The 16605-nt window shown below is 38.6% G+C and overlaps 1 protein-coding gene across 1 annotated transcript; it reads left to right on the plus strand.

The window, feature by feature from the left end:
* Nucleotides 1-2427: 2427 nt before the first annotated feature.
* cat (catalase) lies at nt 2428-15819 on the plus strand. Its single transcript, XM_007235044.4, has 13 exons — nt 2428-2586; nt 5280-5451; nt 6345-6455; nt 6912-7042; nt 7602-7706; nt 8108-8233; nt 8503-8694; nt 9243-9395; nt 10702-10840; nt 10953-11083; nt 11170-11277; nt 12805-12888; nt 12995-15819. The coding sequence occupies exons 1-13, from the start codon at nt 2521-2523 to the stop codon at nt 13052-13054; spliced, it is 1578 nt and encodes a 525-aa protein (XP_007235106.2). The 5' UTR covers nt 2428-2520; the 3' UTR covers nt 13055-15819.
* The last annotated feature ends 786 nt before the right edge of the window (nt 15820-16605 follow it).

Genomic DNA, 16605 nt, shown 5'->3' on the forward strand with positions numbered 1-16605 from the left:
GAAGAAGGAAATGCCAAAATGCCTGAAGTCCAGTGTCAAGTACCCACAGTCAGTGACAGTCAGGAGATTTTGGAGCACTTCATGCTTCCATCTGCTGAAAAGCTTTATGTAGATGAAGATTTCATTTTTCAGCACAACCTGGCACCTGCTAACAGTGCCAAAACCACTGGTAAATGGTTTACTGACCATGGTATTACTGTGCTCAATTGGCCTGCCAGCTCTCCTGACCTGAACCCCATAGAGAATCTGTGGGATTTTGTGAAGAGAAAGTTGAGAGACGCAAGACCCAAAACTCTGGATGAGCTTAAGGCCGCTATCGAAGCATCCTGGGGCTCCATAACACCTCAGCAGTGCCACAGGCGGATTGCCTCCATGCCACGCCGCATTGAAGCAGTCATTTCTGCAAAAGGATTCCCGACCAAGTATTGAGTGAATGTTGTATTAAAAACACTTTTCTTTTATTGGTCGGATGAAATATGCTATTTTTTTTTTAAATAGGGATCTTTGTTTTTTCTTTATTTTTTGCCAAAATCATCAATATTAAAACAATAAAAGGCTTGAACTACTTCAGTTGTGTGTAATGAATCTAAAATATATGAATTTCTAATGTTAATCAGAACATTACAGAAAATAATGAACTTTATCACAATATGTTAATTTTTTGAGAAGGACCTGTAATTGCTAAATACTTTTGAGTTTTCGGTTTTTAATTTGATTAATATTTTGAATATTTGTGTATGTAAAGTGACACAAATTTAATCCATAAGTCTCCTGGAAGTTGCGGGAGTCTACCGCATATCAATACTGGCTCTCTGATGCCTGCAAATCAGTTAAAATCTCTCTAAATCTAGAACGAGCCACAAATGCGCATGCAGGTGACACAGGCTTTTTTCTCCAATCGCATGTGTGAAAGAGAGGGAGAGGGAGAGAATGGCACTCCCCTCGTGTGCATATTCATGAAGAGCAGAGAGGCTTCTGATTTGCCTGTTCTTTGCAAAGAGTGAGTTCTATTATCCTTTGGTATCAGAGACTGTAAAAAAGATGGGGGGAACCAAGTCCAGATCCGGGGGTACCTCCCTGAAAAACATTTTTGCATCTTAGGATGTCTGTCAATCAAAGGGTATGAATACTTTTATACTTTTGCAGGCCACTGTAGATGCACTCAGCATGATTCACAACATACCTACATCTGTAATTTGGAACTATAAAGATATATGAACTGGTAAAGAAAAGGAAGGAGACTGAAGGAATTCATCTTTTTTTCATCAGTTTTGAGGTCTTTGTTATGGAAGCCCATTCCCGCCACCTAAAAAATAAAAATACTCCAGCATTTTTTTTTATTATTATTAAGTAAATTGCTATCTCAATATTTTGAGATACTAAGTCAATATTTTGAGATACTAAGTCAATATTTTGAGATACTAAGTCAATATTTTGAGATACTATCTCAATATTTTGAGATACTAAGTCAATATTTTGAGATACTAAGTCAATATTTTGAGATACTAAGTCAATATTTTGAGATACTATCTCAATATTTTGAGATACTATCTCAATATTTTGAGATACTAAGTCATTATTTTGAGATACGTTAAATGCTGGCTGAATATACATGCGGCCACCTGTAGATAATGACCTGGGAATTAGGCCAAAAGTGAGAGCAATAACGTTTTAATTCATATTTAATTTTATTTACATTATATTTCACTCAGAGTTAAACTCTGTCCCTCGCATTGTGTTCTCCCCTTTATTCAGAGCGTTTTCACAGCACTTTGCTTACATGCTGTTTTTTACTGTTAAAATGCGACATCTACAGGCGGCCGCATGAATGTTCAGCCAGCATTTAAGGTGGAACGGAAATCTGAATAAGACACTGGCGAATAAGAAGCTAACTTCAGCCTCGTCCAAGATCCGGAGGCTTATTTTGATATTGTGTGAAAGTTCCAATATTTCATGATTTGTGAATCCACGTCTGAAGTAGTCCTCAATGATGGTATCCATTTTGCATCTTTGTCTCACCTGCTTCTGTCTCTGTACAGCCTACTAGTATCTCAAAATATTGAGATAGTATCTCAAAATATTGAGATAGTATCTCAAAATATTGACTTAGTATCTCAAAATATTGACTTAGTATCTCAAAATATTGAGATAGTATCTCAAAATATTGAGATAGTATCTCAAAATATTGACTTAGTATCTCAAAATATTGACTTAGTATCTCAAAATATTGAGATAGCAGTTTACTTAATAATAATAAAAAAACATTTTGCTGGATTATTTATTTTTTTTAGGTGGCGGGAATGGGCTTCCATACTTTGTGCATGAGACGGCATTTCTCCAATTTTCTGCCACTAGTGAAAGTAGGTCAGACAGTTGACCGACCAATAGGAGCGCGGGGGTGGGACAGGAGGCGTGGCCGGCTGAAGTATAGTAAGAAAGGCAGCGGCGGCGGATCTATAACTCACAGGAGTAACAGTCACTCCCACACCTGAGTTACCTACAACCAGCACTGCAGAGAGGATGGCGGAGAACCGGGGAAAAGCTACTGACCAGATGAAGCTGTGGAAGGAGAACAGGGGCTCCCAGGTTTGTTTTTCTCCCGGGTTTAGGAGAGTTAGCCTGTTAGCTACAACGCTAACTTCGCACAGACTGGAACAGCAGAGTAGCTAAACTAGCTTAGCTAAAGGTAGCTATCTGAGGCAAAGGTCGAGCAGACTGCACACAGTTACCCTAGCTGCTGTTAGCTGTATGATTTAACCAGAACTAACTAGTTCTCGGAGGGATAACTGCCAACCTAACAAACTAGCTATTAACACCAACTATCCAGCCAAGCTAAGCTGTCAGTTGTCGCTTTGAAAGGTGAAAAACGTTAGCTAACATGCTAACCCAGCTGGGGTAGCTAGGTTTCCCCCAAAAAAGTTAACGTTACTTATGCTGGATTCAGGTCCTCCTCGGAGATTACTATTTACAGGTTGGTGGTCATCATTTCGATTTTGACATGCGTTCGAGTGTTTTTTTTTTGTTGTGGGGTGAAAATGGACGACAAACTAAATCCTTTTGTTTACACTTTTGTTCTATTATTATAAAACGTGGTTTGTTTTGCCCTTCTCCACGAAAATGAAGTGAATAAGACACGCATTAGGTGAGGGATGATTTTATTGCATTAGAATACTGAATTAAACTAGACTTTTTCATGAATTGCTAGTGATTTTATTAGTTAATAACAACCTGCAGGTGTTTAAGTGTTAAGCAGTTTACAATACGAATTTATTTACTAATTAAATAAATTTAATTTAATTGGTACTGACACGCCACCAACTGGGAAACTCGAGGCTTATCTAAAAATCCGAATTTCCCACTGGTAAATACGAAATTTTTCGACACGACTTGAAGGTAGCATAAGATCATTATTGTTAGATGGGCGAGCTTCACACGTCTAACTAGCACAGTGATTCTTTTCGTTACTTGTATTTATAGCTTAGAAAAGTCTCTATAATATGTATATTTAGCTGATAGCTGGGTCAATATGAATAATTACATGTAGCTATTTTAATTTTAGATGTGGAACTTGTAAAATAAAAACACACACGCAGATCCCTGCACATGTTAAACAACTGGTTCTGTGATCTGGATCTGTCTGTCTTTCCTCGAGGGAAACCCTCTCTCTAGAGTCTGGCCCTCAGTCTCCTGCACTGCAGCTGAACTTGAACTCTCTCTCTTATAAGAACTTTCTGTTGTTTGCTTTTAGTAGCAGAATGATTGGTGCAAACTGTCAGACCATCAGAGCCCAGCAGCTGCAGCAGTGTTCACCTACAGTTCACCTACAGAGCGAAGTGCGTGTTCACTGCTGTTTGTCAGGGCAGTAGATTGTTAACGCGACCCTTGGATGCCCTGGTTATGTAATCAGCACTGGTCGAGGACGATCAGAGAATAAACGGGGCAAAGACCTGTAATGAGAGCCAGCTATCACTCAGCCTGTTTATTGAAACTATATTGTAAAAGCTTGCTTCAGTTCACACTGTTTATCAAGACTTTAGAGTTTATATAAAAGCAGCATTTCTCAATCTTGTGTTTTGGGCAGGGGTGTACTGCACTACAGACCTCTTGGAATTATTTTTTCTTTTATGACTTTTACTTTTATACTTTAAGTAGTTTTAACAGCAGTACTTTTACTTTTTACTTCTACAGAAGTATTTTAAACCCTAATAGCTATAATAGTACCTGAGTATAATGAATGTGAATTATTTTACACCCTTGGACACTGTTCTACACATCTTACTGGTTTCCCTACCTACCGATCCTATAAGTACTGTTAATGAACTGATTATTAGAATAATGTTTGAGGGGACCAGGACCTTAATAGAGCAATGCTAACCTGAAGGAAGTTCTTCTCATATAAAAAAAACTGTTTTTTTTTGTAGACTACTATTGATTTTTTTTTTTTCACCAATTTAGTGGGAGTAAGGTGAAACCATGGATCTACAGCAGAATTGCCCTACATTATCCAAAGTGATCAGTGAAAATGTGTGTAAATGAAAATGTGTATACACAACTGTATTTAGGAAATACAATTGTTAAACTAAATCTTTGGGATCAGGCAGGTTATATACACTATATTGCTAAAAGTATTCGGTCGCTTGCTTTTCCACACATGACCTTGATTGTGTGAGCTCAGTGATATTGGACAAGGCCTGGCTCACAGTCTCCACTCTAATTCAACCCAAAGGTGTTCTATCGGGTGGAGGTCAAGCCTCTGTGCCGTCCAGTCGAGTTCTTCCATCTCAAACTCTTTGTCTTTATAGACCTTTATAGACCTAGCTTTGTGCACTGGTGTGCAGTCATGTTAGAAGAGGAAGGGGCCTTCCCCAAACTGTTTCCACAAAGCTGGGGGCATTAAATTGTCCAGAATCCCTCTTGGTATGCACTATGCAGAAGCATTTAGTTCCTTTCACAGGAACAATGTGGTCAAGCCCAACTCATAAAGAAAAAGAACCCCACACCATAATTCCCTCTACCTCAGACTAGTACCATTCTTCTTGCAACTGCAAGACTCTGGGCAGAGAAGTGTGATTCATCTATCCAGAGAATATGTCTCCATCACATGGTTCTTGAGCTAATCTAAAGGCCACAATGAAGTTACCATTTCGTGGCTGAGTTGTTGTTGTTTACAATTGATTGATTGATTACAATTTACTTGTTTCTGAATACGTTTCAACACCTTTGTTTCGTGCCGGTCTCTCTGTTCCATACCCCTGACTCTTGACTGTTTCGTGTCTCAGCGACCAGATGCTCTGACTACAGGAGCAGGTGTCCCAGTCGGTGATAAGCTGAATGTTCAGACAGCAGGACCACAGGGGCCTCTGCTTGTGCAGGATGTCGTCTTCACTGACGAGATGGCTCACTTTGACCGGGAGCGCATTCCTGAGAGAGTGGTGCATGCTAAAGGAGCAGGTTTGTTATGATTAAAACACACACACACCCACACGTATGCTGATCAACCAGTCTGTTGTGGCTACATGCTAAGATTTAAATGGCATTTTTGGCATTAGTCTCATACTCCAGACTAGTGCAATCAAAGCCCAGATGTGATATAACTAGTGATGTCAAAACAAAAACCCTAATGACTCATAATAGAATTGTGATTCCTTAAGACTAAGCTTTTGATGATAGGTATTTTCATTTAAATGAAAGAATCAGTGTTTGAAGCACTTAGATTTGTTTTATTGGTTTCAATCCCTTAAAATGTATTAATTACAATAATATTATGTGACTAATTAAAGGATAAAATTAAATGCTGGTATGTGTGTGTGTGTGAGAGAGAGAGAGAGAGAGAGAGAGAGAGAAAGAAAATAAAGTTTAGCATAAATGAAAGGTAATCTACCTTCTAAATTCAACAGTTAGCGTTTCTGTGTTATATGCAGTACTTTGAATTGGGGGTAATTAAATTGAATAATATGCCTTATTTGAAGTTATTAAGATAAGATAAGATACATGTATGGAGCTCATCCCACGTAGACCTGTCACAATCTTTTTTTTTTTTTTTCTTGTCTTGAGAGTTATTGAAATATTATTGTCAATTTTTAAGACCATTTAATGTTACTCATTTAATGATTATCTATAATAGAAAATATAGGATGAAGGAAATCTTATTTTAATAAAATCCTATAAATAAAATAAATACTTACTAGGAAAATCATAATGGGCAATATTGAGATCATGTGCATTATATTATAAGTACAATAAATCAATTAAAGTAATTATAGTGACAGTCTTAGTCCCATGAACTTATCTTATAATGCTAGCTAAATGTAGCAGTTGAATTTAGTCCTCTCTCCTTTACACAGGTGCATTTGGCTACTTTGAGGTGACCCATGACGTCACACGTTACTGCAAGGCCAAGGTGTTTGAACATGTTGGCAAGACGACTCCCATCGCTGTGCGCTTCTCTACTGTGGGTGAGACCTGCTTCCTTTCTCCTCTCCAGAGAGATCCCCTGATGGGAATAAACCAAGAAAGTGTTGCGTAACTGTTTACTGGGCAGAGCGTTGTGTTTGAATGCCAGCACTGCAGGAGTTTGGACTCTGTGTATATATTGACTGTTCATTGGTGCAAAAGCAGAATATGCCAACTAATGCTGGCGCAACAGGTGCCTTGACAGTTGCACCACTGAAATGAAGCCAAAATGAGCTTGTATAAGATCTGGTGGGGTGCATATTGTGTTCAGGTGACAGAGGACTGCCTGAACCCACAACTCTTAACCCACAAATTATCTAAAAAAAAAGTTGTGACTAAAGACCAGAGAAATTGGGTAGCCTAATAAAAGAATACCCCTGTCTTTTGTAAAACATTTGCTATGATGTATTGAGAACCTCATACCTACATGTGTCTAAAAATAAAACCTGTGTTTTTAGCTGGAGAGGCTGGTTCAGCTGATACAGTGAGAGATCCTCGAGGTTTTGCAGTGAAGTTCTACACTGAAGATGGCAACTGGGACCTGACTGGCAACAACACACCCATCTTCTTCATCAGAGATGCCATGCTGGTAAGAAAGAGATGTTTGCGACTTACAATGTTTGTGGTGTACAATACATATAAAAATGTATTAGGACACCTCATTCATTCATTCATTGTTGTTTCTTCAAAAATTAAGATTGGAAGATTGGAGAAGCTGTGTCCACTGTCCAGAATAGGCTTTCTGCTAGATTTGTCAAATTGCTGTGAGGATTTAATAACAGTCAGCGGTGAGAACATTAGTGATGTTAGGATCACTTAACTCATCTAAAAAGTATGGAATGGAGTATCAGCTTTTAAATGCATAAAGGGTTTATACCCCTTTAGCCCACGTCTGGCATTAGAAGTATTGCCAATAGGTTCGTGTTTAACTGCTTCAGTTGGCACCTGTTCTGATGGCACTGGTTTTATTGGCAGAAGTACACTATACAATAGAAACTATTGTATAGTGTAACAAGGTGCGTGAGTGCATTTGGACATAGTGTATGTTTCTGTAATTGCTGGAACAAAAACCAGTCGTCTTATAGCACAGACACTCTGAACCTTTTCTGAATGTTTGTGTCTCTCTGTCTGTGTGTGCATGTGTCCAGTTCCCGTCCTTCATCCACTCTCAGAAGCGGAATCCTCAGACTCACCTGAAGGACGCTGACATGGTGTGGGACTTCTGGAGCCTGCGTCCAGAATGTCTGCATCAGGTAAAGCCACGAAATCAACCGGGTCATCTACACTTACTGAGCACTTTATTATGTAGACAAAACTGATACAAGAGGTAGGACCTTCTTTTGCTCTCAAACTCACTAGATTTTAGATCTTTAGATATTCTTTTGATATTTTTAATATTAATGTTCACGCCGAGTGCATTATACAATTCCTGCAGATTTCTCATGTTGAGATTTGCAACAGGAAGCCACTCCTGATAAAATCTGCAGGAATTGTCAGTCAAAGACAACATGGACCGGATTGTTTAGAATATCATGACCTTTTCTTTAGCTTCTGTTTTTTTAGCAAGCCGCAGAGCTGCTAATATGGTCCAACCCCAATAACATTTATATTTAATTCATTTATTTAAGTTTTTATTATTTTTATTTTTTTATAGGTGTCTTTCCTCTTTAGTGATCGTGGACTGCCTGATGGATTTCGCCACATGAATGGATATGGATCCCATACCTTCAAGCTAATAAACGCTCAAGGCAACCCTGTCTACTGCAAGTTCCACTACAAGGTGTGTGTAGAATTGTCGGCCTCTGTGTCGGCCTCTGTGTCGGCCTCTGTGTCGGCCTCTGTGTCGGCCTCTGTGTCGGCCTCTGTGTCGGCCTCTGTGTCGGCCTCTGTGTCGGCCTCTGTGTCGGCCTCTGTGTCGGCCTCTGTGTCGGCCTCTGTGTCGGCCTCTGTGTCGGCCTCTGTGTCGGCCTCTGTGTCGGCCTCTGTGTCGGCCTCTGTGTCGGCCTCTGTGTCGGCCTCTGTGTGTAAACTTTTCTCTGTTTCTTACAGACTGATCAGGGCATTAAGAACCTTCCTGTGGAGGAGGCAGATCGACTAGCCTCTACTGACCCTGACTACGCCATTCGTGACCTGTTCAGCGCCATTGCCAACGGCAACTTCCCCTCTTGGACCTTCTACATTCAGGTTATGACCTTTGAACAGGCAGAAAACTTCCCCTGGAACCCATTTGATCTGACCAAGGTACTTAAATCTCTACTAGCTGTTTTCTGCTAATAACTTCCAAAAGGCATTTATAGAAGTGTTCCAAAAACCTTATACACTTGTGCTCTTAACAACACAAAGGTGCTGCAAATTGTTTTGAGTGATGCCATAGGGTTGTGATCCCTATTTAAAAACCATAAAAAAACAAAGTTAATTAAAATCATATTTGTCTACCAATTTAAATTATTTTTACATTCGCAGTTCCTTTAAAAGGGTTCTTTGTAGGCAAATAATAGCTTCCTTTTATAGGGCATAACTCCTTTTGACATTTGGATCATATTTAATAAGTGAAGAATTTAGAAGAAAAGGCAGAACAGTGTGTTGCATATTGAATTTGGCTGGTATTAATAATGCTCTTTATAAATGAAGGTTAATTTGGTTGTGTATTACATTAACAAAGCTATTCTCTCGGTCATTAGTAATGTAGGTATTATTATTATTATTATTGTTGCTGGTAGTAGTAGTAGTATTGCTATGCAAATATATTGATTGTTTTAATCAGGGATTGGTAATCTGTGTTGTTTTAGGTGTGGTCCCACAAAGACTTCCCCTTGATCCCAGTTGGTCGCTTGGTGCTAAACAGAAACCCTGTAAACTACTTTGCTGAGGTGGAGCAGATGGCATTTGATCCCAGCAACATGCCCCCTGGAATTGAGCCCAGCCCTGACAAGATGCTGCAGGTACAAACACACACAGAGCCCTGACTGCTCACTGACCGTGTTTCTGTATTATCTGTTGAATTTCATATGATGAGAGTGAGTATCTCAGAATCACTGATGACAACCGAGCAGCACCTTAGCAACACACGGAGTCAAACACTGATATTCCTAGTTTAAAATTACATTTGTGGTCCTTAAAGTCCTAAACCTTAAATAGGCTGTAATCATGTAATTATAAACTGAACTGTTATGAAGGGCCAGAGAAAATCTAAATTAATGATACTCATGTATCATCTACGACCAGTTATTGACATTTCTTGTATATGTCTGTATTGTGGAAAAATGTTTTTTTTATATTTTTTATATTTTAAGTAAGTTTGTGTACCATTTGATACTTATCATTAATTGTTAACTATTCATAGGAATGAATGGATATTTAGTTGCAACATCTGGAACATTTTATTACCTTTGCTACACCTCCCAGACATACTAAAATAATTGTATGTGAGTATGAGAGTGCTGTTACTTACTAAAACCTAAAGGGGGAGCCAAATAACACAATTTGTGGTGGCACTTACTACATGGCATAAATGCTACCATTAATTCATTCAGTGTTATATAATGATTAATATACCATGCATTCTATATAATTTTATTACATGTAATATTACATGTAAAACACATGGACACTGAAGACACTGACACCTCCAAAACACTCAACAATGAGGTCTTCATCTACCTTAACAAACTTTATAATTGTAGAACCACATTGGCTTCCCTGCTGACTAAAGCCGTGCCCTTCTGGCACTAAAATTGCATCCTCAGTGCCACCAGTTTTGTGTGGATTTTTTCCAAAGCCTCAATACACTAAAAACAGTCTCTGTTTTCAACCTTGCTGCACCTGTGCATTTCATTACACACTGCCCTTCATCATTCAGCCTGAGCCCTGATTGGCCCCTGACCTAGAAAAATCCCAGGCTGCCGGTTTTGCTGCATCTGTTTCTTAATTAGACCATCAAAGTAAAATGTCAGATAATCTGTTTGTGAGCTGAATCTTGAAGGAATGTGGATCATGCAGCAAGACCATGACCTCAAATAGACCAGTTAAATTCCAAGCTCAAAAGTAGTAGGTGGAGCACCCAGCTACTTCCCCATGACCTCTGACTAGCTCCAAAAATAGCAATGATGATACACTATAATACACTTGTAGACATTTTGCAGGTATAATAGCCACTGGTAACTGGTGGCACTGTGTAATATATTGATGTGTGTTTGTCTATGTTGTTGTTGAAGTCTGTGTGTACTGTGATGTTTTTTTTTTGCGCAGGGTCGTCTCTTCTCATATCCTGACACCCATCGCCACCGACTTGGAGCAAATTACCTCCAGCTGCCTGTCAACTGCCCCTACCGTGCCCGTGTAGCCAACTATCAAAGAGACGGACCCATGTGCATGACTGACAACCAAGGTAAGAGAACCTATTTTTATCACACAGACAGGTGCATCCACTGTTACTGTAGAATTGAAGGTGGTTCAGGCCTTCCATTCTGTAAGACCGTTATTCATCTGCTTGCCCACAGGGGGAGCACCCAACTATTACCCCAACAGCTTCAGTGCCCCAAAGAATCAGCCTCAGTGCATGGAGTCCAAGTTCAGGGTGTCTGCTGATGTTGGGCGCTACAACAGCGCAGATGATGACAATGTGACTCAGGTAGGCATGAGACAATTGAGCGAGAGACAGTTTCTGTGTGGTATTCTGACTCATAAAGATATCTTAACTCCTCTGGGCTCCTGCAGGTGCGCACCTTCTTCACTGAGGTCCTAAATGATGCGGAGCGTGAGCGTCTGTGCCAGAACATGGCCGGCCATCTGAAAGGAGCTCAGCTGTTCATTCAAAAGCGCATGGTAAAATTTTCCCTGAACCTCTCAATATTTGTATAGCTGTAGTAACCGTGCACACCCCAGCGGCATTCAGCGTTATGACCATGAGCAATCTAGTGACGCAAGCAAGTTAATCTCTGATGTAAATCAGGGTCGGTACAGTCATGAAAACCTGAAAAGGTAATGATATTTGAAAATAGCAATTTCCAGGCCTGGATAAGTTTTGAAAAAATTGAAATTTTGGAAAAATAGAAGTTTTGGAAAATTAATGTTAATTTGCAATTTACAAATTTGTGTTTCTGTTTATCACCCGACAAAAAAGATTTAGTTCAGTAATTTAGCTCTACACAGTGGGGCACTCAAGATCTGACACACATTTTTTTATTATTATTATTACTAAAATAACAAATTTTTTAGTTAATTTTTGGTTTTATTGTCCATGTCTGCACTGATGCTTTAAAGATGTATGGTCATGAAAAATCACCATGAAGACATTGAAAAGTCATGAAAAAAATCATAAAAATGTATTGGTTAAAAAATGGTAAATGAACAGTGAAGCACAGCGGCGACTTCAATTGAAAAGCAGATTTTCACATTTCCTTGAAACTGCACCTTAGATGCCTACTTAAAATGTGTTCCCTTTACTTCACGATGGAATTCACCAATAGCAAAGCACACAAAATAAGTTCTTCTCTGGTAATGCACACAAAAAGCTTGCATATCTAAAATACAATAATGCTATTATTATTTAGTTATATGTTAATCTTATTTTGACATGACACTGTCTGCTCAGACATAAAAGGGCAATGCTGCTTATTTGCTAGAACATAGAGTAAAGTTTAGAGTAGAGTAAATTAACATGTAGCTATGTTTTGTTAAAATTATGCAAAAGATTTTGGCAGATTGTGAACCTCTAGCCTTATTTTTAGCCCTAAATGTTTATCCTGGTTTGTTCAATGACACAGTTCAGTCCAGCATACAGCCTGCCTACTATCTGATGAACACGCCTGCCAGCGGCTCATTGGCTGCTAAACAGGTGACAAAGTGCGATCAATTGTAGTGTGAAAATCTCAGACTGCCAGTTTTCCTGCATCTGGTTCTAAATTAGACCATGAAATTAAAGAAAATGTCAGAATATCTGTTTGTAAGCTGAACCTTGATCATGCAGCAAGACAATGACCCCAAGCAAGTCTTATTCCAAGCAATGGTTAAAGAAGAAAAAATTTATGTTTTGGAATGGCGAATTCGGTGTCCTGACCTAAATCCAATAGAAATGTTTTAAAACAATTGGAAGGATGCATTTCATGGGAATAGACCCATGTAAATAACAGCTTAAACTGTTCTGTACAGTAGAAAAAGCTAAAAGACTGATGTGCAGGACTTATCAACAGTTACCAAAATGTTTAGTATTGTAGAAGTTGAACCAAATCTGATTAGAATTGTGTAGATTTCTGCAAAAGTCAACTTAAAATGTGAAAGGTTCACAAACTGCCAAGCACCACTGTTCTCACCATACAGGGCTTACTTTTTTTTTCCCCTCTCCCTTTGCAGGTCCAGCGTCTGATGGCAGTGCACGAAAATTACGGCACAAGAGTTCAGGCACTGCTTGACAAACACAATGCAGAGAGCAAAAAGGTACATGTTCAGAGTCACAGATCATTAAAATAAATGTCGATAATGGCTATAAATTGCAAGTGTTTTTCTTTTAATGGTTTTTTTTGTTGTGTTTAATTTTTTCCAGAACTTGCATGTGTATACTCAGGGAGGAGCATCTTCCGTGACCGCCTCCTCCAAGATGTAACCTGTGCGTGGATTGTTTCTACACACAAGGAATGTAACACCAATACTTACACCACTCAAACACACACAGTATTGACCTCCACTACTCTCAGCTCTTTCACACCTCAGGTTTTAATATAAGTGGGTTGTTTAAAAAACAGCTCTCCCATATCGATATAAATAATTTTCAAGATAAAACCTTTGGAAGTTTGTTTTTGGCAGCCATCTATTAAACTTTAAACAGTTCAGTCCATAGCAATTCTATATCTGTGTGTTCCAGCTGAGGTCAGATCATATGATCCTTAAAGGGGACATGAAACACTTCAAGTATTTAGTTTAATTCACAAGATGTATTTTCACTCTAACAAATTTTATAAGTTTAACAGTTGTCAGTGAAGCGGAATTAAAATAATAAGCAATCTAAATGTCATTTTTTTAAGTAAGGGCAGCGCCATCTTGTCCCAGCGCTGAAAGTGACGTCACGAGGTTGGTTCACGCACGCCTCACTACTAGAATCTATGAGAATACCGTAATTTAGCGCCTCAATAAATAATAAAATCCAAACCAAAACTCAATGCAGAGCGGGGGGGCACTTTTGTATTGTCCCTGTGTGTAGTAATACTGGGAGTAGTGAAATTTAATAAGGTGAGGAATGAGAAATATTTACTTTCACTTTCATACCTTCAGCGGGGGCTCGCAGCACTGAAGCGTGAGAATCCTCCGGTTAGCTGCAACGCTAGGGGTTAGTGGCGAGCACTTTCTAGACCAGGACTATGTGAAGGAGAGGGGTTTGAGTCAGGAGCATTAGCGCCGGATAAATAAGCTGCAGTCCGAGGCTTTTTTTCCTCCGTTTTTTATTTTTCCTCTGATCAGCTGGAATGTACAGACCGTCTGACTGATGGTAATGTTACTATGAGAGCAGCAGCTGTGAGCCGCACCAGCCAAACAACACGCCCACCCAGCAGAGCAGCGAGAGGTACCGTTACCGAAAATCTAGATAAATTAGATAATTTAAAGATAACATAGCTAGCGTTAGCTACTTAGCTAGCTATCTTATTCTAGCTAGCCAACGCTAGCTAACTAGCTAACACTAACTAGATGAAGCTAAGTACCCAGTAAGCATTCTAACTTCTAAACTGAACGGTTTATCAACCAAACAGCGCCTGGATGTTTCAATATCCACTTAAATCATGTTCGTTTCATTCAGTCTTAATGAACTCTGGACTTTGCATGTTAAATAGCTAAATGTATATAAAATAGCTGGTTAACTGGATGGCAGTACCTGCTGTGGACGCGCTGCAGGGTTCTGCACGGCTCCACGTAGAGAGAGAGAATAAACACTCCCCAAACCCCTCGCTCTCAGAAAAGCATCTAAAAAGTTCTGCTCAGGTTTATATAGGAAAGATCTCTGAGTAAATGCTCCATGTTAGCCTAGTTCAGCTTCGTCTTCATCCATAATCTCGACAAACAATACGCTCTTTTCCTCTAGCTATATGCCTGGGATCTTAAACCAACCAACCTCGTGACGTCACCAGTGCTGCACGGGCAACATGGCGGCGCCCTAGCTCAAACGTAACAAACATAAATATATTATAATTTAGTGTGTAAACATTTTATATAAAAAAATCCCCCCCAAATAAATGCCATTATATTTAATACCTTAGAAAACTTGTACAAACTGAAATGTTTCATGTCCCCTTTAAGCTTATTTAATATAGCAGAATGTTATCACTTAACTTGATGACTTTCATTCATTGCTGCTCTTCCATATCAGCCTTATGAACACACTCACGCCTTTTGTTAAGTGCTCTGGTTTTATTTCATTTCCAGTATTGCGCAACACTCAGTTTGAAAAGGTCTAATAAGTCCAGTTCTTACAGGATACATTTAAAATAAATAGTTTGTTTTCTTCATGCTTCTTTTGTATCAGTACAGCCTTGGCTGCTCTGTCAGGTTACTGGTTCCTTGATTTAAATACTGAAACAACAACACTATGTGAACAACTGTCATATAATGATAGTTGGAGGTCTCAGCATTATATATACATTCCCCAATTGGCGCCTTAACAATGTAACTTTTATTATGTAAGCAGAATCATCCTCTTTAACTAAATAATTTTGAGATGTAGATTAAAAAAGTAGAGTGGAAAAGAGGCTATTATGAGAACTACAGCATGATTGTGCCTTACCGAAATCCATATCTAAAATCATAGCTGTAAGTGTACATTTTTTATAACTTGGAACTGCATCTGCCTGCATTATCATGACAGTGAGATACTGTATAGCATTTGTTAGGTGGTTCTATTATTATTATTATTATTATTATTATTATTATTATTAATAATAATAATAATAATAATAATAATAATAATAATAATAATTAGAGGTTTACAAATGTAGTGCAAATAGTAGTGAAATGTTGTAAACATTCTACTTTGCTGGTGTTAAATTAATGCATCTTCTTCAATCATTTCATTTTTTAAACAGTAATATTTTTTTTGATTGAATCCTGATATCATGCATAATCTGCATCCCTAGCTGTATTAGCATTATGTTGATGAATCTTGTGCTCAACACTGGAAACAGCATAGCTCCTAAAAAAATGTTTTTCTGTGCTTTTACTGAACAGCTCGCACATTTCCGTCCAGTTTCTTGTGTCATAAAGGATTATTAATTTTCCTTGTTGATTTCTGTGTTCTGTCCTGAGAGGAGAATGTTTTAATCCTGATGTTATGAATCCTGGTCTGTTCTGTAACCAAACTTAATAAATCATAATGATTTGCTTTAATGCTTGTGTCGAGTTTTCATATTTATCTTATTTAACTAACATTAGCAGAGATCTAGCTGCATTACAGAGGAGAAAACTTAGGTTAGCGGAGAGCTAGCTAACATTAGCTAGCTATCTTCCCAGTAGCCCCACACACACTTACAGCAAACAAATTCATCTTTCCCTTAATGCAGCAAAACAGGCCCACCATGCTTTACAGTTTTCATGGTGAATTTATGGTATAATCTTTCTCATGGTCATCATTCCAAAAACATTTTACCAGTACCATTGTGAAGGGTCAGTGTGCTCGTTCACGCATGCAGCTCTCAGTTCTTTTAGTAAACACAGGCTTTCTCGGTGATGTCTTGCTATACACCCCTGCTAGTTTTAGGTTTAGATATGTAGACTCATGAACACAGATGGATGTACCAATGACACATTCAAATCTTTGCCTGTCACTCAGGGTTGTTTCTTTACTTTATGGATGAGTCTCTGTTGTGCTCTTATTGCACTTCCTGAGTCCACACGAATGCAGATTGAGAAATGGCCCTGAATAGTATGCTTTCCATAAAAATCTTTTTTAAAACTCCTAATAATTTAACAAACTGAAAAAGGCGGCAGTCGAGCATTCTCTTGAAGAGTAATTTTACTGGGTGGCCAGACTGTTGAATTTCTAAAGTCTTTGAAATCACTTTGTAACCCTTTTCTGCTTTGTGTAAATCTTTTTGAAAAAAAAAAAATTTTTTTTGATCAATCCTCGGAAAGTCTACACCTCCAAAGTAGCTCTTGTCCAGACCCTCAAACTAG

The sequence above is a fragment of the Astyanax mexicanus genome, chromosome 2, assembly GCF_023375975.1.
Source record: "Astyanax mexicanus isolate ESR-SI-001 chromosome 2, AstMex3_surface, whole genome shotgun sequence".
NCBI lineage: Eukaryota > Metazoa > Chordata > Actinopteri > Characiformes > Acestrorhamphidae > Astyanax > Astyanax mexicanus.